This window comes from Paralichthys olivaceus, chromosome 6 (genome assembly GCF_024713975.1).
Source record: "Paralichthys olivaceus isolate ysfri-2021 chromosome 6, ASM2471397v2, whole genome shotgun sequence".
NCBI lineage: Eukaryota > Metazoa > Chordata > Actinopteri > Pleuronectiformes > Paralichthyidae > Paralichthys > Paralichthys olivaceus.
The window spans coordinates 10,372,382-10,391,344 of record NC_091098.1 but is presented as its reverse complement, the minus strand read 5'-3'; the positions used below and the strand labels follow the sequence as shown (position 1 = coordinate 10,391,344).

The window sequence follows — 18,963 nt, the reverse complement described above, 5'->3', positions numbered from 1 at the left end:
CAGAAAGGTCAAGCGTTGCACCTACTGAAGTGTTGTTGTGTAAAAGACTAGTGATTCACTTTGATGGAGTAGTGAGGCAGCCACAGGACACACACGCACACACACACACACACACACACAAGGCCATAGAGCTTCAGATAAGGGCTCTAAGCATCTGTTGGCACTAGAAACTGTTTACACAAACACATTCAGCAAGGACACAGACTAAACCATCTGACTGACCAGCACTGTGACTTCACTGTCTCCAAAAATGTGAAGGACTCTGCCTGCTGAGAAAGACTGTGTTTGATGTGTCTTGTGCACCTTTAAAATGTATGTGTGTGTGTGTGTGTGTATGAAGTTAGGTGAGAGGGAAGAAAAATGGTTGTAACCTCTGGGGTGACCTCTGGATTAGCAGGAAGCCGCATGAGTACAAAGAATTCACGTGTATGAAACCGCTGCCACACACACACACACACACACACACACACACACACACATTCACACAGAGCCACATGTGAGTAAGGGAAGGTGGAGAACAGCCTTGAACACCGAGATTACAGCTCCCTTTCTCCTCCCCTTCACCCTTCACCCCCTGCAGGTTTGATGCCTCTGAATGCCTCAGTGATCACAGCTCAGCTTTCAAAGCCTCATGGTCTGAACATGTGTGCATGTGTGTGACAGAGAAAATAAAGAGCAATAGAGAGAGGAAATGAGATGGAGAAATGTTCTCCCTGGATCAATGTTTTTTTAATGGTTTTCATTTTGCACAATGAATAGTTAATGAAAGTCATTCCAACTGAGACAATGTGAAATTAATTGAAAACCTGATGTGAAAAGACTGAACACAACAGCACAAAACTGAAACTGTGCCTGAACACAACATACAGCAACTGTTTCTGACTATTTAAAACTCAAAATAAATGTGCGGCTCTGTTAACTGCCCTTTGACATCTCATCTCACCACAATATGAAGAATATGAACTCAAAGGAGAAGGCAGGATTAATAAAAAGAAGAGAAGCTGCTGCTGCAGATCCTGCAGAAAATACTGTCCTTCTATAGAAACTTTATCAATAGAGATTGAAGATTCTCGTTCAACCACCCAGAGTTTTGAGATACAAGTCAGCCAAGTCTTGGTTATCCAGCAGCAACTTCATATACGTGTGTGTCTAGATGGTAAATTCACTTTTGTATTAGGCAAATAACTTAGAATTAAATGTTAAATGTTAAAATATTCAAATGCATTATTTGCTTTTTTAATTTAGTCATGAAAACATTATACATAGTATACACACAGTCATCAATCCATATATGAAGGTACTGGAATTTTTTTTTTACATTTGTATGGCTCCACAATCTAACCCCAACAATTCAAATCTCCTTTTGATCCTCTTTTATGCTTTTTGTGGCACAAATTTACAAACATCTCTTAGATCACATTATTCTCTTGAATTGAAAAATAACTTGGACACAACTTCGGAGAAATTTGATTTAACTCTAAACATTGTTAACATTATATTCAAATGAATCAAATCGTGTAATTTCCTCACATTTCAACACTAAATGCATATTAACCTTAGGATTCAAATTATTAATAATAATTAAACTTCACTCACTACACATCAGGTACTTTGACAGTGAGATTGACATGTTACCACTGATAAATTAAAATAATATATCTGAGAACAAATGCCCCTGTCCTATGAATAGGTATAGAATTATTATATCATTATTCAAGAATTCTTGTAGAATACATCAGTCTGTGCAGCTGTGGTTCTTCAGTAGTGTATCTGTCTCAAAAGCAGCATGAGGTTTCTGATGCGTTCGGCCCGGCAGCGAGGCGACTGGTGCAGTGGCAGCTCGAAGAAAGAGAAAGTGAAGCTCCGAGAGAAGCTGAGATTGGTGACTGGACGCAGTGGTGGGAGGCGAGGAGGGCGAGGCACCCGATGCTGGGACAACACCTTCCTCCTCGCTCGCAGCCCTCGACCTCCTACACCTGCAGAGACACACAGGGATAGAAATGTAAGAGAGGTGAATTTTCAGGTAGGGATATGGCTGCCAATTAAAATGCTGCTCCAGAAATCTATATTCCTTTCGTTATGGTTTGTTTGTTTGTTTGTAAGCAAGTTTACACAAAATCAACTGAATGGATTTCCACAAAATGTGGTGGAATGATGGGTCGTGGGACACCTCCTGGTCCCAGTTATACCTGCATTGCCCTGAAGGAGTAGCAGAGGAGGAGATGTGACCTCAGAGTTAAAGCTTGAACATGAATCCTCTTCATCTTCTGTTTTCTGTATCCCATGATAAGGGGTGCACGGCGTGGGCTGAGGAGCAGGAGGGGGAGGGGGTGGTTGCAGAGGTTGTGGTGGTGGGATTGAGGTAAAGGAGGATTCGGAGAGAATCAGGCCTCCCCAAGGTGCCATGGTTGTATCTGACAGGAGGATAGAAGAGGGTCCTGGGTGAGGATGAGAGCAGGAGGTGGTGGTCTGTTGCCGAGGACGTTTCGGGCGATTGGCCTGGTGGGGGCGCTGGAGAGCTGAAGAGGAGTGTGGTACCTTGGCTTGAGCAGGAAAAGACAGAAATGAGGACAACGTAAACAATGATATTAGGTTAGTTTAGAGGGTTAAAATAACCAATGATAAATGCTACAATCTATAACTTCCCATATGAAAAGGTCTGTTTTTCTTGAGCAAGGGACATTTAATCTTGTTACCAGCTAGAACTGAGCTTTTTCCTCAATAATTACAAGAGTGGCAGGATTAGACAACCACCTGAATTTCTTTTTATATAGAAATCAATGCTGTGTTTCAGTCCTATTGTAAAGAAATATGATTAATTTAAATAATACACGTACTACTTTGATTCTGATTTTTCTATCTTAAACTAAATGGTAATTTTACACCAAATTTTTCTGATTGTTGCAGCAAATCAGCTAAATTATTTCAGGTGATAGGGCACCTTTTTAAAACTATTTTACAGGAACAAGAAAAAAGGTAAATATGACGAATTGATCATCTTTTTATTTATCTGTCAAATGGACAAAGTCTTCAAACAAAGCAGGAATAATACTCAGGCCTTGAGCTTTGCCTGAAATTCAGTTTTGCTTGACAGAAATGATTTTATTTGTTTTTAAGGCTCCAAATTGCAGAATCATATAGTATCATACTATCCAATTATAGGATCACAGTCTCTTTAGGTGTCAGTTTACTCTGACACCTCTTCAGAAAAAGATTGGTTTTAAAAATGTTATACTTAGACAGTATAAAACCCATTTACTGATGATGAGGTATCTCCAACATGCATCACTAATCCCAAAGGCTCCTGGCTGAATCACCTGCTGTTTTACTCCCAGATGAATGAATGAGAGGCAGCCGTTCTCCTGACATCTCCTTCACGGAAGCCTGAGAGAAGAACATCTGTAAGGCTTTTTCAAAACAGATGTTATCAGGATTCGTATAAAGCAAGTTTACTGTGCACATTTTAATCCACCTGGAAAATAATATGAGGGTTATAGTAATAGGTTTGTTTCCCCGTCGGACTCCTACAGACTTTTCAGTTCAGTGTCAAATGCAACATTTGAGTCCAAGTTCGAAATGGTAAATGAGGAAAGGTCACTGCCCTGTCCTGCATCAGACACGTTTATGAAAAGACCGGAATCATTTTCTCACACGAAGGACCAAGGTTATTCAAAGCTAGCATGTCAAGTTACAGTGAGAGACAGGAAATAAGCAGTTAATATTATGAGAATAAGGTTGGAAATAGAGTGTGAATGTACCTTACTGATGGATGTAAACTGTCTCCTCCTGCAGGAGTTGTCAAAAATGAAGCAGGGAATTTTCTCTACCAGCACACACACAGATACTGATGATTTCTCAGGCTGGTTTCCATAAGTCACTTCTCCACATGATGTTTGAAGAATGAAGATGATTAATTCAGACAATACAGCCCTCTATTAATAAACTACATTTATAACAGACGTGCATCCTGGTGTTATAAAGCATCTCATCTGAAACTCCTTTGCTCTCCTTTACTCAGTTTTTCTGCCTCGTATTTCCTAAGTCCTTTACTTCTTTGTGTCCCTCCTCTCTGTCCGTCTCTCTTGTCTTCCCCACTTGTTAACATTGGCAGTGCAGCAGGTGCCTCTACTCTCCCACGTCCCTTTTCTTCCACCCTCTCTTCGCCCTGTAAATGATAGTGATCGTTACCCAGATACTTTGGCTCCCGTGTTCTCCACCTCCCGTCCTTTCCCTCCCTCGGAACAAAAGATGCTAAGTGTGCGTATTGTTTTCCTTCCTCTCCTCAGCTCCCTCATTTTACCCATCATTTCTCCTCACCTCTTCCCCTTCACTTTTCAGTCTGCCCCTCTCTCTCCTTCCTTTCTCTCTGCTGTGAGTGACAGGTGGTGAGATGGGTGCTCGACAAAAGGCAACATGAGACAAGACTAAAATATTAAAATATTTATGGAAACCTGCAGCCGGACCCTTTATAAGTTCTGACCCCCACCTCGACCTCCTCTCTCACACACAAACACACACACACACACACAAACCTAGGGATACAGCTGGCAACTACATTTAAATTTGAATCAGCTGACAGTGAATCATCAAACACACATTAACTCTGATCTACAGTGTTTGACATTTAACGTTGAGCAGGTGAACATGCTGTCGCAGTCTCACACTCCATCTGATACATTTACATACCAGACACACACACACACACACACACACACACACACACACACACACACACTAAATATGCAAATCACCCCACAGACCATACCAACCTGCCACTCAGAAAGTATTATCATTTCATATCACAACACACTCTGCCTCGACATCGCTTATTTGGCATTTCAGAGCATTTGCACATACAAACACTCACACACAAACATACACAATACAGTGTGAGTAGGCTAAGTTATACAAACCCTCAACTTCAACCAAACACAAGTTCAAATATTATAAAAGGTTTTTATAATCCCAAAAGAAATACTATTGCATTACCCTGTGGCAAAATTTTTTATGTATTCTACTGTGTGTCATACAGCGCATGAAAGGTGACACATACTGTGGTGTTTCTATACATGAGAGAACCAATGCTAACCTTGGTCCTCACAGAACTAGTATTAATAAAACCGAACACACATACTTATGTCTGCTCCCTTGTACTTTATGAGTCCTTAAAACTTTTTCAGCAGCTCATAAGCCAAACTGAACATTTCCAGCAATAAAATGAAGAAAAAACCCTCACAAAAAAAGAAACGTCTGAAATATATTTTTTTTTTCTCTCCAAACACTTGATTATGAACCACCAGTCTATTGGACCAGTCAGGTCTACTCAGGGTATGATCATTATTAACTGCATTGTCTTGCGTGCTTTATACCACCACGTATTGTCTATACTAGTTCTAATTACGTGATTGGAGAAAGCAGCTCTTCACAAGAACAATCTGGATTATTTTATGGAAATTATATGCAACCCTTCCTAAGAAATGTGACCCCAATCAGCCAGATGGTGGCACTGTAGTAAAGGCCTAATGATTTTTGAAAGGCCACATCTTTCACTCAGGAAGTCTGACTGCCTCGGAAAGTCCAGCTCAATGTTCTCTACAACAAAGCTCCTAGGAACAAGATGCTTAAACCACCTCCTGAGAAAAAAGACTGTTTTGCTGCTCACTGCTACACTATGATCTTCAGATAGTCACTTGTCTAGTGTCTCTTCCATTTGGTGCTGGGTGAGTAGACAGTGGGTTTAGCAGAGCTACCTTCATGTTGTAGATACTGAAAATCTTATGGTTACTGACCTCTAGTGCTTTCAAAGTACTTTTAATGAAAGTCATCACTAAAATGTAACTGTTGTGTTACAACTCATTATGACTCAGGGAATACCAGTTCCAATTAACAGTGACTCGTTATATCTGGTTTTACTAAACACAGGATTGTTGTGGCTGCAGATCTTTGTGGTGGAGCACTGGAAATTAATTAGTTCCCAATTTCCTGAACTGAAAGTTGCCACAAAGGCAGAACGACAGCATGTTGCAGTGCACTTCATTATGCTATATTATCTGAGCTTGGATCACTTCAATGAGCTTCATCTGGCAGAGGAACAGAAATATCTCAGAGATCAGCTCCGTATGTAAACAGAGCCACTGAACTCATGTGGAGATGTATGAGTTACGGACGAGTCTGACTGAAACAACATGTCACAGTGAGACTGGAGAAAACATTCAATCAAGATTCAAAACAACATTTCAAGTCCAGATCTACCGGTTTACATCAGGCAAAATTATATTTATCTTTTAATGTAAGTACATGTATATTGAATTTCAAATTTTATATTTTCAATGAATACATAAATTATTAAAACACAAATATAATTGGTGATTATTACTAGTTAAATGTCAATGTAATGTAATAACTTCATTTTAAAATGTTGGCAAAAAACATCACCAAAAAAAATGTCAGTGACAGACAGAGGTCCCAGTTATCTGAAGCTCAGAGGATAACATCAGTTTCTGTCATTTTTCATTATGTCCTCCATTTTTTCTCTCAGGACTCAGAACACTGTCACGACGGTCTCCTGTGAAGAATAAGTTCAATAAAGAGAAGTTTTTAAAACAGATAAAAGAAGAAAGACAAGTGGAAGAAAGATGGAGAAAGAAAAAAAAAACAGCCCAGTTTTAAAAGACATGTCAAGAGAGTTTTAATGTAAAGGAGCAGAGCAGCTAACTAAAAACTAGTCTGACCATATACCAACACAATGGGAAACACAGCTACACTTTGAAAATGAACCAACATATTTTACACTCATATTAACATGAGATCTCTAACTTTGTGTTTTCTGCCGATGCTTCATTCTAGAAATGCTCTTTGCCTCGTCCTCTCCATTGGCAGCACAGGGAGGAAATCCTGTGTCAAAACACCCATAAAGTCTCTTCATTCCAACGAGGGTTGTGCACATCTCAGCAGGCAGAGAGATCGCACCCTTGACTGTCACTGGGTCTCTGTTACGCTTTAGAGGACAGTGTGCACTCTCGTTATTTTCTGTAACATTATTTAGTGTGAAAAATATCCATCATTAATTTAGATGAATGGTAGCTAACAAACTATAAAATATCACATGTATTAAGTGGCCCGTAATTGTATCAGGGTGCCCCTGACCACCCTTGATGGTGCTATTGCATATTTAATAGACAATCTGACAATTAGCAAAAAACATAATGAGCATATTTTACAAAATATTCCTTGAAAGTTCTATAGCCACTTCTACAAAGGAAATTATTTTTTAGTAATACTCACTAACATGTGCATGGTGCTGAGCTTTGTTTCTTTATATAATAAAGTTTTGTAACATGATTCCCCCTCAGGAAGATACATTTCAATGATATAAGCTTGTGACAAGGAAGGAGAAATGCCTCCACACACTTTGTTTCTCTGTTTTCCATCAAATTGCACTGTGATTTTGAATGTATGTCTTATGTCTGATGCTCATACAGTCACCTCATCTTTCATTCTGGCAGACTGACAGTACAAAATGGCATCATGGATGGTGGAGAACAGAGAGGACTTGGTCATTTTGTCACTGAAGAAACCTCCAGACTGCAGGTTGTCCACCACACCAGCTGGAAAGAGACAAAGGAGAGAGAAAAATGAAAGAACACAGATAGAGTTGTGTATGGAGAATGGTGTGACGATTGAAAGAGACAATGGGCATGTCAGCATATGAAGTGTCAATGGAGTGATAAAACCAGATTAAAGGTGCAAATAGCATTAAAGGACATTTGGGGGGGGGGGGGGGGAGCAGATGCTCTGCCATTACTGCAGAGCAACACAATGGATCTTCACAAAGAGGAAGACTGTTGTGTTGCGTGACAGGATCCTACACATGCAATTGGTGGACATTGATTCTACTTTCTTAAATAGTGATGCTTTGTGCCATGATCTTGTGTAACAACAACAATAACAACAAAGATCCTGTGGAACAATGAAGTAACAATATCAGAAATCTCAAGTTTTGTTCAGTGCTGATTTATAGATGTGTCTAAGTGAGTTCAGAGGACATTGTATTGACTGACATTGATTTCCTGGAGACTTACCCTAACCTTAACCACAGTCACTACTTGTCTAAATCTAGATACACTTACTTTGGCAGCCAGCAAGAACCACCTCGATACCAATTTCTCCATAGTCTCTTTGGATCTGTAACAACAACACAAAGCAAAGGTCAGACAGGGGTTCCTTTAACTGGTCTGATGATTCAATGTGCTGTATCTGAAATGCAGAGGAGCTAAATGATAAGGAGAGGGACAGAGGGATAAATGGAGTATAATTTGTAGTTGCAAGAGAAAAACAGTATTTTAAAATGAGTTAAACATTTATAGAGTTATGATATGACAAGATAAGACGTAGACTCTTGAATCATTTTTCTAATATTAAGAGGAATATCATCATAAGTTCTGAACTTAACTTTATAAACTTTCTACCTTTTTGTTTCTGTCCAAAGATACATACGAAAGAGTTACACTGTTGTACGTGTAAAAGTGACTTAACTCAGGCTGATTATTTCTCTTTCTTGCCATGATCTTACATTTTGTAGCGCCTTGATTCCCACAGTATCCAGGAAGTTCACAGGGCTGAGGTCAAGAACGATGGCTCGTGGGTATGTGGGCTCACGCTCAGCCATTTTATTAACAGCAATGTCCATCTGCTCTGGCTCCTGAAGAGGAGACATGACCATGACTCACATCAGAGGCAACATTTAGACAATGAAGGTCTTTCTAGGAATAATACTCTAGTAAAAGAAATAAAAACATACATTTTCATACATGAACTACATCTGGTCTTTCTCACCATATTTGTTCCATTCTTCTTGGCTCTCTTGGCATTGTCCTTCTCGATCCTCTTCTTTTTGACCTCCAGTTTCTTCTTTGCTGACAGGATCTTGGCAATATCAATGTCAGACTAATAGAAACAGTAAAAAACAATCGGGACAAAGTTCACATCAGTCAAATTTTTATATTTTATCTTCCAGAGTAACTACAAATAACTTTCTGGTTGGTCAAGATGAGAACTAACAGGTGTTAATGTCTTCATTCATGAAAACATATGTTTTGGAGGAACGAGCATACGGCTATAAAACTGAATTTAAAAAAGGTTTTGTATAAAAAAGCAGAGTCTTGATTTTTTAAAGTGCATCAGTTATTCTGAAATACCTCAAGTTTTTTTATAAAGCAAGAGGAGAGAACATGCAAAACGTTATGTGAATCCCTGATCATGTGAGAGTAAACAGCAATATTCAGATGAAAATGTTTTGCTGAAGTAAATACTGTGGAGTCACACTCAACACACAAATGTTTATTTTGGCACGTCAGTTAAAATGACTCAATTCCTTTAACTGAGCGAGTGATGTCAGCCTTGTATAACCAGCAGCAGGCAGGAGCATGTGCTCAATAACCTGACCTTTTGGCATCTGGCTTAATAAGTACCATTAAAGAAAATCTGTCCATTCCCTCTTCAGCTTCCGTTATCACAGCCATTATTACTTAAATAATTACTGTTACGGCCATGATGACTGAATTGTTGCAAAATTGGGGTCAGTAATTAGTATCCGAAATTGGGTTGTAAGAGTGGTGTTGGTTGTTTTGGTTGTTGTCCTTGTCCTTGTCCGTGTGTGTGTGTGTGTGTGTGTGTGTGTACTCACCTTCTTTCCCAGGGCATCTTGATACATCTCAGCATTAGCAAAGTATAGTGTAGCAGAGGAACGGAAGATCAAAATCCCTGGCACCGGCCTCACCTAAAATCATTAAGTTAAGAAGATAATACATTTTAAAAAACAAGCAGATAAATCTTTACATTTCCACCAATAGATGTTCATGATAACACAATATACAAAGTGAAAAGAACTGAGAAGAACGTAGCACTTTTCCACACATGTTTGAACAATGCTGTATTCAAGCTGGTCTACGGCCCTGAGCTAAATGCTAAAATCATAACACTAACGTGTTCAAAGCACAATAAAAGTTAACATGCTGAGGTTCTATCTTACAGTTATTCAGCTATTGTCCAAGGTTCCTACAAATCACAACTTTTAACTACATGCGAATATTATCAAAGCTACAAGGTTGTAGTTAAACAGATGTAGTATTCTTAACTGATTATATTATAGACTTATATACAGATTATACTTCACTGTTGTATTGTCTTATTCATTGTTCAACAATGTATTGTTATTCTAATTCATTCCCTATTGAAATAGAGTGGTGTACCCCAGGTGTAATATTACAAAACAAAGACTTTTCCCATTTAAAACTCCGAAGCTGCTGACCAACAGTAACATTAAACAGTGAAGTTTTAGTTTATTTTTGGAAATTTGCTGAAAATAACTTATTTTGTTTGTAGGAGTAAAATGCAGAGTGGTGTGTGATTAGACAGTGGTTTTGGTCGGATGCTTGTCCTGTTTTGAGGTAAATACATTGTGTCATACCTGATTGTATTCCTCCAGTGGCCTGTAAATGTCAGTGCCAGGGACCTGCCCCAGCAGAGAATATTTAGGTCTGTAGTACACACAAAATCAAGTCCTGTTACTTTGATTACACACTTTGTGTTTTGATGTCGTCTAGAAAGTGAAGGTTAGATAATTGTTGGGTGTTTGATAGATGAATGTTCAGTTTGATATGTTGTCTAAATGTTAAGTCATTGTTAGTCTATAATTATGGTTCGGTGGGTCATTGTGTTCCTACAGCTGTGTCCTGAAGATGACAGTGAGCATGGAGAAGCCGATGGCAGCAGCTAGTCCCATGTCCGGGTTCAGCAGCAAGGTGAAGATGAAGGTGGCCATCCAGATTACCTGGGAAAAACAGGGAGAGCGTGATGAATAATACAGCAAAACTATATTGAGTCGTTAACGTAGTGGAAATAAAATGCAACTGTGCTCTTCTGTGATTCTCAGCAGCAGTTGTGGAAAACATGAAATTAGACTTGATTGTGTCGCCATGGGAAAGGCCCTGATGTGACGCAAGTCCTAATTGTAGCTGAATCAGTTTAAGCAAATTTGCCTGGACCAGGTGTAACACATGCACTTGAACTGCATTGCACTGTAAGAGCAAACTGAAACAACTACCTTTTGCAAGTGTTGGGCATACTCCCATGACTTTTAAAATGTAACCTTGCTAATCTTGTAGTCTGATTATGGAAATGAAGCCAAAAAACACTTAATATTGGATTATGTATTTACCAGTGATGGTGGCTTTGTATTTGCATTACAGAACAGACATAGATTTCTGGATTTATTTGTCCAGATACTAAAATGTTCTTGAATACTGAATATCTTCTCAAAACATCATCCATGTTGCCGTCTGAAGTTCACTCACTGCATCTAATTTGTTTTTTCTCCACAGTACAGGGATGTCCAGGAATTGCTTTAACGTGCTTTGGAGGGTGACATAGGTGATGGCAGCCAGCACTGCCTACAAAGTCAAACAGAACACAGTTCATACGGAGAACTCCAATTTGGATTCCTGTAACATGACGGGAAGTTAGTTTTTCTGAAATAAACCCTGCATGTAGTTCAAGTAGTTGTGTGTGTTTTTCTTATGTTCTTATGGTATATGACCTTAAGATTGTGCCCAGATGTGAGCACAAGCAAACATCTACAAACGTTCATGCAAATACACACAGACATATATTAACATACCTTGGGCAGATCTTTAAAGAGAGCCCCAATCCAAAGCATGGTAATAAGGACAACTATTGCTGATAGAGCTCCAGCAACCTGTGATGAAGAAAAAGGGAAGAGAGGAACAATGAATCAAAATCATGGGAGAGATCAGTCAGAGATTTACAGTATGAACTGGTACATGATATTAGATCAGAATCAGAAGTACTTTATTAATCCCCGTAGGGAAATTCAAATGTTACAGAGCTCCTGAGAAAGATGTGAAAGATATACATATATAGAAATAAAAACTGGGTATGTATAGATTTACATTTGTACATGAATGTAAGTTAAAGTATACACAGTATACATTATTGAGCTTTATAATTTACAGTTGTAAGACAAATCAAGGCATCATCATCAAAGTCTCTCCTCTCTTCTCCTCTCATATTGGAAGAATTCAACAACGTGATCAATCAATCAATCAGTCAAGGTTTTTTTTCAATGATGCCACTCTTCTGACTAATGGTAAATATGACCAGTCTCCACACTGCATGATCTTTGTGATGGTCCAGGTTTGTGGCACTCAGTAGGGGTCTCTGAAAGCAGACTGACAAATTTCTATACAGTGACTCTTTTCTCTCTTCTCTTCTCTCTGTAGCTTTATTTTCACCTCCCTCTTTAAAAAGGTACGAATCTTTCTAAAGGCTATTTTAACAAAAAAATGACTCATACCAACCTGAGTTTTCCCTCCTGTGCTCTCCTGAACCGCAGTTCGAGGAATGGAGCAGCTGACGGACAAACTGTGAAAAATTCCTCCAAAACAGTTACTCAGACCCAGGGCGATTAGTTCCTAAACCATGAAAAACACACTATTTATGAGGGCAATCCTTTTAAAACAACAGTTAATCACTGTATCCATCTTTCACCTCCCTACCTGGTTGCTGTCCACCTTGTATCCATATTTCAGGGCAAAAATTTGTCCTAGTGAGATGACCATGCCATAGCCAACCACAGACACAGCAAAGGCATCCCCTTTCACCTGAGCAAACAAAGAGATGTCTGGGAAAACCGGTGGCTGGAGACTGGTATGAAGAAAGAAAAGAGAAACAAGGATTAAATTGTCCAATGCAAATAGTCCTTGTTTCACAAAAACACAGATTCCTGTATATTTGCTGGGTGTAGCTTTATGTTACATTTCTCACCCTGAGGGAATGAGTCCCACCACATCCACTCCATATTTCTCCTCCAAGTTCACTTGCCAGGAGATGACTGTACCAATAATCACCTGGAAAGGCAAATAAGAGATGAGTGTGTGTGTTTGTGTGTGTTAATCTGTGTAAGGAACTAAATATCCTTGACGTGAATGATGAGTACATGTACTTATCCCTGGATACTCACAGCCAGCAGCTCCACAGGTATAGGAACAGGTAGTTTTTTACTCAAGTATGCATTGAGCTCCTTAGCGAGAATAAGGCAGACTATGGTGACAGCACTAACCACCAAAGTACCAATGTTTGTTTGTGGAATGAGATAACAACACTCTAGTACCGTCTGGAGAGAGATAAAGAGCAGGATTATTGGTTAAATACTTGCTACGGAGGAGGAATGAGAGAAAAAGTGGACAGGAAATACATCCCCCCTCTATGTGCCTTTCATTCAGGGTGCACAACAAGTTTTTGATAAAGCAAACACAGAGAGCATTATAATTTTCACAATCCTACAAAAAGTTCTTTAGCAGTTACATTACTGTTTTGTAGAAATCTCAAAGGACTTGGACAATTGTTAATATCCAAAGATTAAAAATGCTTTGAAATAGCACTGAAGCAAATGAACTCACTCATTCAAAGAAAAATAATATTGTATTGTTATCAAAATCTATCAACCACAAACGACAAACACTCCCTGACTCTGGCTTCTAGAACATGCAGATTTGATTTTCTTCAGTTCACATCATCATTGTTTTTTTGGGACAGAACAAGGACTTTCAAAGATATTATCTGGAGTAAAAGTCATTTTCTTACTCTTACAATAAACAAAATTTGCAATATGTTAATGTCGGAGGTTGTGTTCTTCCTTACATATATCAGTGAGAATGATCCACTGTGTCTCACGTGGTTGATGCCAAAGGTGTATTTGAGCTGGGAAACAATAATGTGAAAAGCTGTTCCAGTGGTGTAACCTCGGACCAGAGGCTCAGACAGGTACGTCACCAGGTAACCAAACCGGACCAGACTGAGCAGAATCTACAGTACAATGTATGCAACAGAGATTGAAACACGTGGAGGTTCACAGTGGCTGTAGCTGAAAGAAAGTCATATTTATATTTGACACCTTAGTTTCTTATGATTCACTGTCACTAGTGAGCCGGTGTGAATAAGATGCCTCCAACTTCCACACTCACATCCTGTATTGATCTACATTATGATGCAAAAACAAAGCTAACATTTATGGAAGCATTACAGTATTGCACAAGCTGTGCCCAAATACAGCTCTTTCCAACACACTACTCAATCCATCTTGTTAAATTCAGCAGAAATGTATAAGCCAACATTATTATTATTATATAATTTAGAATAATTTGGCCTTTTAGCCTGAGAACCTGTAAACTCACAGCATGGAAAGAAAAGATCAGAAACTAAAGCAAGCCCCCGCTCATGCTACATAAACTGTCAAAATAAACAAGCTATCTAATTATCAATATTAACCTGAAATACTCCAGAGAAGAAGGTGACAGCTGCAGCCACTCGAATCCTCGCTGCATCCCGAGACGTGGTGTGAACTATGCTGGAGTTGGTCACATTGTCCCATATCATGAAGTCTGAGTCTGGGATAAGTCGATCTGCCACTGCTCCTATCATCACACCCACCACTGCATATGCTCCTGAAGAAGGAAGACACCATTAATATTTTAAGAGACATTTCCTTTGACCTCATTAAAAGGCCTCATAAGGCAAATTGGTCCCAGAGGAGGGTTCAGCCTGAAAGTGATTCGGAATAACAATGGTGAGGAGGATTGGCAGACCAGGGTAACGGCTCCTATTTTGAAAAAAGGAATTGGTGACTTGGTTCTTCCCCAAATCTCTCGGGCCATACAAAAGAATTACTAATGCATTCCATACATCAATATGAAGGTTCTCTGTGAACAAATTGAATTACCTTAAAAAGAACCAGAAAATGTAACTTCCTAAATGTCTTGAGCTTCAAATGAAAAATATAAATGTATGCTTACCATACTGTTACCTTGTAGAGAGGCCAAAAAAACATTATTTCAGTTATTAAGCCTGCTCCATCTTGTTTTATCAGCATGTCTAACAGTAAATGTATTCCTACGTGTGCAGATGCAGTAGTACAAACCTACTGAGATGTGCTTGGATGTGCCAAAGATGAAGTAAATAAGGACGGGGTAGAAGCCGGAGTAAAGGCCAAAGATTGGAGGAACAGATGCCAGCAAGGAAAAGGCCATACCTACAGGAAAAACACGGAATACATATTCATTACATTCCAGGTTAGTGTTTCAATTCAGAAGGTATTGTATAATAGAGTAATGTAGTGGGGAAATACAGCGATGCGAACACTGCAGAACCCTCCACCCCCTCACAGTATCTCTAACTTCTAAACCTCACCAAACGGTAGCTGCATGATCCCCACAGTGATTCCAGAGATCAGGTCACCAATGGCGTATTCTCTGATGGGGTAACGAGGCAGCCATGATAAGAGAGGAATGCTACGCAGCAGGAAGCTCTTCAGGCAGGGAGCAGAACACCTGAGTTTGTATGTCAGAGTGACAGACAGCAAAAGAAGAGAGAGAGAAAAATATGTCTTTGGGCTATGCATTGATATCGGTAATGTGATATGTGATAAGTCTCTTCTTGTTCCCCACCTACTAAAACAGTAATCAAGCGATTGTTTTTCCTCTTGATTTGTCAATTTGTTTTCAGTTAAGCTCAAACCATTGAAGTGAGGATTTGAGTAAATTATGCATTTGCTCCACCAAATATTTCTGGCCGTCCTGGTTCTGGAACAGAGAACCAGCTTTTTACTCTTGTTGGAGTGCTGAAGGAGTCATATGGGAATGACCGTCCAGTCTACATTTGTTTTGTGGAATGACTTGCGCATGAACATGTCCCCCAGGGGACCCTGCGTGGGTTACTGCTGGACGTTCAGTCCTAGTATAACCAAACGATTCCGGTGGACTCTTCCAAGATTCTGATTATTGATGATTATGTCTGTGACATTAATGGAGAGGAATTAAGGTGCAGCCTGGGTGAGGAGAGTGTGTTCGAACAGTAGCACAACTGTATGCAGTCCAAACAGAATTCATTTATGTATCAATCAGGGTAGAACATGAATCAAGCAAGAGCAAATAAATCAGAGTTCACTAGCTGAACTAAATCACAAAAGAAAAGTGAAATGACCTGCCTCCCTAAAATCGCTTCAATCTAAATAGTTCAAACGATGATTTAACATCATTACAGAGAGCGAGACAAGTTGAGATGCACAGTTGTAAGGAGTTTTACCTCATTGACTTTTTGACTTTCTCAAACAGAGTCTGTGTTTTTGATTCAGTTTTTCCTGCCATATCATCGACAGCCTCTTCATCCAGGATCTTCCTGTGGATGCTGTAAGGCATCCATCTTTCTGCCATGGTGAACACCAGCTGTAACATAAACAGAAATCATGTTTAGTTCTATGCTTGCATACAGTAGGTAAGGTAGGTTGGTAATGTAATGGGTGGTAGGTCATATAAAATCTTCCACCTAAAGTCTTCCTTCAAACAGCACCATCCTGTGTGTGTAGAGTGGTCCTTGGGTCTTAAATTCAATCTACTGTAGTTTTCCATCAGGTTAAATTCCCTGAACTTGGCTTTAACTGTCTTCTTAGCATTATTTTAAGATAACCAGCTGCTCTAATGTTGATACCTCAGCAATCATTTTTAAAATTCATAATAATCCAAAATGTGTCTTTTCAGCTGTTTGTATGATAAAGCTTCCTCTGGTCATTTAATGTTTATTGCATATGTGAAAAATCTTTGTAACTAACACTTCATCCAAATCCATTGTTTAATCTATTCGATCTAATTTAGGTGAAGAAATAAAGAATTACCATCACAGGTTTTTATTGACATCAGATGAAAACCTGTCAACATCTCAACTACAGTGTAATCCGATCACTGTTATTGCTTCAGGATCCTGACATGGACAACAATGCTGACTTTATATAAAGTGACAGTAAAGAGCATCAGAGGTTTGACCTTCAAAGACAATTTCAATTGTCAGAACAACCCTTGAGAGCCAATAACAATTAGAATTAGTGAACAAATATCACACTAACCTCTCTGATGGATGGAGCTGCTTCTCTTTGGCCAGGTGTCTGACGTCAGAGGATCGTGATGATGATGCTACTCGTAGCTTGTTTTCCAGACTTGGGTCTGTCAGTCGCTGGAGTCAGTTTTCAAAAACAACTCCTCACATCAGAAAATCCTCCACACATAAGTCACTGTGGAGCTGAGGGGAATTTTAAGCTCAATGATATCATGTAGGTTGTGGCACATCAGCTGGTTTCAAATTTATTGACACTGCAAATTTGTTCAATATCGTTTGTTTACTGAAAGGTGACATACATCTGATGGAGTTCTGTAAACTCAACAGCACGTTCAGACGTCATATCAGGTTCGTGTTCTGTCAGAGTGGAAAATTAAATGTAAATGTGTTTCAGCTGTAATTGTGACACAGCATGCATGACTCACAAAAATGGTAATTACTTCCAGGTATCAAACTCTGCAGTAAACATACACCCAAAAAGGTGACATTTTTTAGGTCTGTGATTTGATTCAAAATTTCTTTCTGTGTTTTTAATATCTTGTGCCCTATCAGTAATTTTGCTGTTTGGTTCCAACAGCTCCACAGCGACATCAAGATGCTCCTCCACTAATTCTCCCTCTAACTGCAGTTTAGAATGAGGCTTCTGAATAACCAATTTCTCACTTACAGCATAACATTTTCTGTGAGAATAAGGTCTCGTAAAATCGTTTTCCTCCATCCTGACCTTTGTCTCCTCAGGTCCCTCCATCATTTCTCCTCCCCTCTTCTCATTTACTGTTCAGTCACTCTCTTCCTCATTCCTCAAAGGCAACATGAGACAAAGCTAAAATATTGCAATCGACACCTTCATGAGTTTCTGATTCAATATAGCATTTAAGCCATCACACATGCACACGAATGATACAGGTGTCCACCTCATCTGTCAAATTCCAATCAGCTGACAGTGAATCATCAGACACACATTCACTCTGACCTACAGTGTTGCACAGGTTAACATGCTGCTCGCAGACTCACACTCCATCTGACACAGCTACATTTACATACCAGACACACACACCAGATATGCAAATAACTCCACAGACAGTCCCATACCAACCTACCACTCAGACAATGTTAGCATTTCATATCACAATGCACTCAAGCACATACACACACAAGCTTGTGTGTGTATGTATATACGTATATGTATATATATGGCCCCAACCCCTAACCCTAGAAGCAAGTCTCAACCCTCTCACACACTTTTTTAATCATTTGTTATAATCACAAATAAATACTATTACACAAAACTGTGTGTAATACCATGCATTACAAAAATACATGGTATTTCTATACACGTGAAAGCACCAATGCTAAACCCATACATTCATCTAAACCCAATTATAACCCTCAGCCAAGTAATTCAATAAATGAAAACTGAAAACACTTTAAGGGCTCATAAGCCAAGCTGATCCTTTAAATTGACCATTTTCAGTAATAAAATGAAGAAAAATACATCCAGCATCATGAGAAGAAAAAAAAAAATCACCCAATCTCCCATCTGCAACTATACTTTCTATCTCCTAGGTTGGTAAATGCTGAGCTATTGGACCAATCGTTTCAATCTGAGATCACTTGGTATGATTTTGCATAAAGTATTTTCTTTTGTAAAATATACTGTCAACTTAGTTTAATTACGCAGCTCCTCTCTAAATAAACCTGAATGAAATTCTTTGCTCAAATGTGTGCATTAGAGGGGATGTTGCTTGAACTCTTAATTACATTTAAACCATAAATCTCCAAATTTCTTTGTGGATTTTGGTGCATTGAGACATTTAGTGAAGGCTGCCTTTGGTTTGTCCTTGTTATTTAACATTTCTTCAGTATCAAGAGTCTTTTCAAGTAAAAAAATGCTTTATTTCCTGGCTGAGATGTTACACACTGTATAAAAAAAACAAGAGTGGTGCTTCTCCTTGAAAGGGGCTCAAACACATCAGAGATGGTTTTAATGATTCACTGAAA

At 39.1% G+C, this 18,963-nt stretch overlaps 2 protein-coding genes across 2 annotated transcripts; both read right to left on the bottom strand.

Annotated features, from left to right (window-relative positions):
* Positions 1-861: 861 nt before the first annotated feature.
* LOC138410474 (bromodomain-containing protein 4) lies at positions 862-6,125 on the bottom strand. Its single transcript, XM_069526477.1, has 3 exons — positions 3,318-6,125; positions 2,190-2,543; positions 862-1,976 (listed from the first exon to the last, which is right to left on the bottom strand). The coding sequence occupies exons 1-3, from the start codon at positions 3,460-3,462 to the stop codon at positions 1,759-1,761; spliced, it is 717 nt and encodes a 238-aa protein (XP_069382578.1). The 5' UTR covers positions 3,463-6,125; the 3' UTR covers positions 862-1,758.
* A 124-nt stretch (positions 6,126-6,249) lies between these two features.
* On the bottom strand, positions 6,250-18,247 carry LOC109630743 (solute carrier family 26 member 6-like). The gene is made up of 20 exons (XM_069526476.1): positions 16,973-18,247; positions 16,159-16,298; positions 15,265-15,404; positions 14,996-15,106; positions 14,347-14,522; positions 13,720-13,884; positions 13,040-13,192; positions 12,844-12,926; positions 12,576-12,723; positions 12,378-12,491; positions 11,678-11,755; positions 11,355-11,450; positions 10,725-10,831; positions 10,469-10,538; positions 9,686-9,778; positions 8,836-8,946; positions 8,573-8,701; positions 8,130-8,184; positions 7,486-7,607; positions 6,250-6,565 (listed from the first exon to the last, which is right to left on the bottom strand). The coding sequence occupies exons 2-20, from the start codon at positions 16,284-16,286 to the stop codon at positions 6,542-6,544; spliced, it is 2,103 nt and encodes a 700-aa protein (XP_069382577.1). The 5' UTR covers positions 16,287-16,298; positions 16,973-18,247; the 3' UTR covers positions 6,250-6,541.
* Positions 18,248-18,963: the final 716 nt, after the last annotated feature.

Excerpts from the sequence above, each read along its gene's own strand:
- LOC138410474 (XM_069526477.1), bottom strand. The coding sequence starts at position 3,462 with ATGTGCACAGTAAACTTGCTTTATACGAATCCTGATAACATCTGTTTT. Across the intron at positions 2,544-3,317 it reads ATCTGGGAGTAAAACAGCAG|CCAAGGTACCACACTCCTCT; the intron begins GTGATTCAGCCA and ends TTCCTGCTCAAG. Across the intron at positions 1,977-2,189 it reads ACTCCTTCAGGGCAATGCAG|GTGTAGGAGGTCGAGGGCTG; the intron begins GTATAACTGGGA and ends GTGTCTCTGCAG.
- LOC109630743 (XM_069526476.1), bottom strand. The coding sequence starts at position 16,286 with ATGGCAGAAAGATGGATGCCTTACAGCATCCACAGGAAGATCCTGGAT. Across the intron at positions 13,885-14,346 it reads TCTTCTCTGGAGTATTTCAG|ATTCTGCTCAGTCTGGTCCG; the intron begins GTTAATATTGAT and ends ATTGTACTGTAG. Across the intron at positions 6,566-7,485 it reads CTGCCAGAATGAAAGATGAG|GAGACCGTCGTGACAGTGTT; the intron begins GTGACTGTATGA and ends TATTCTTCACAG.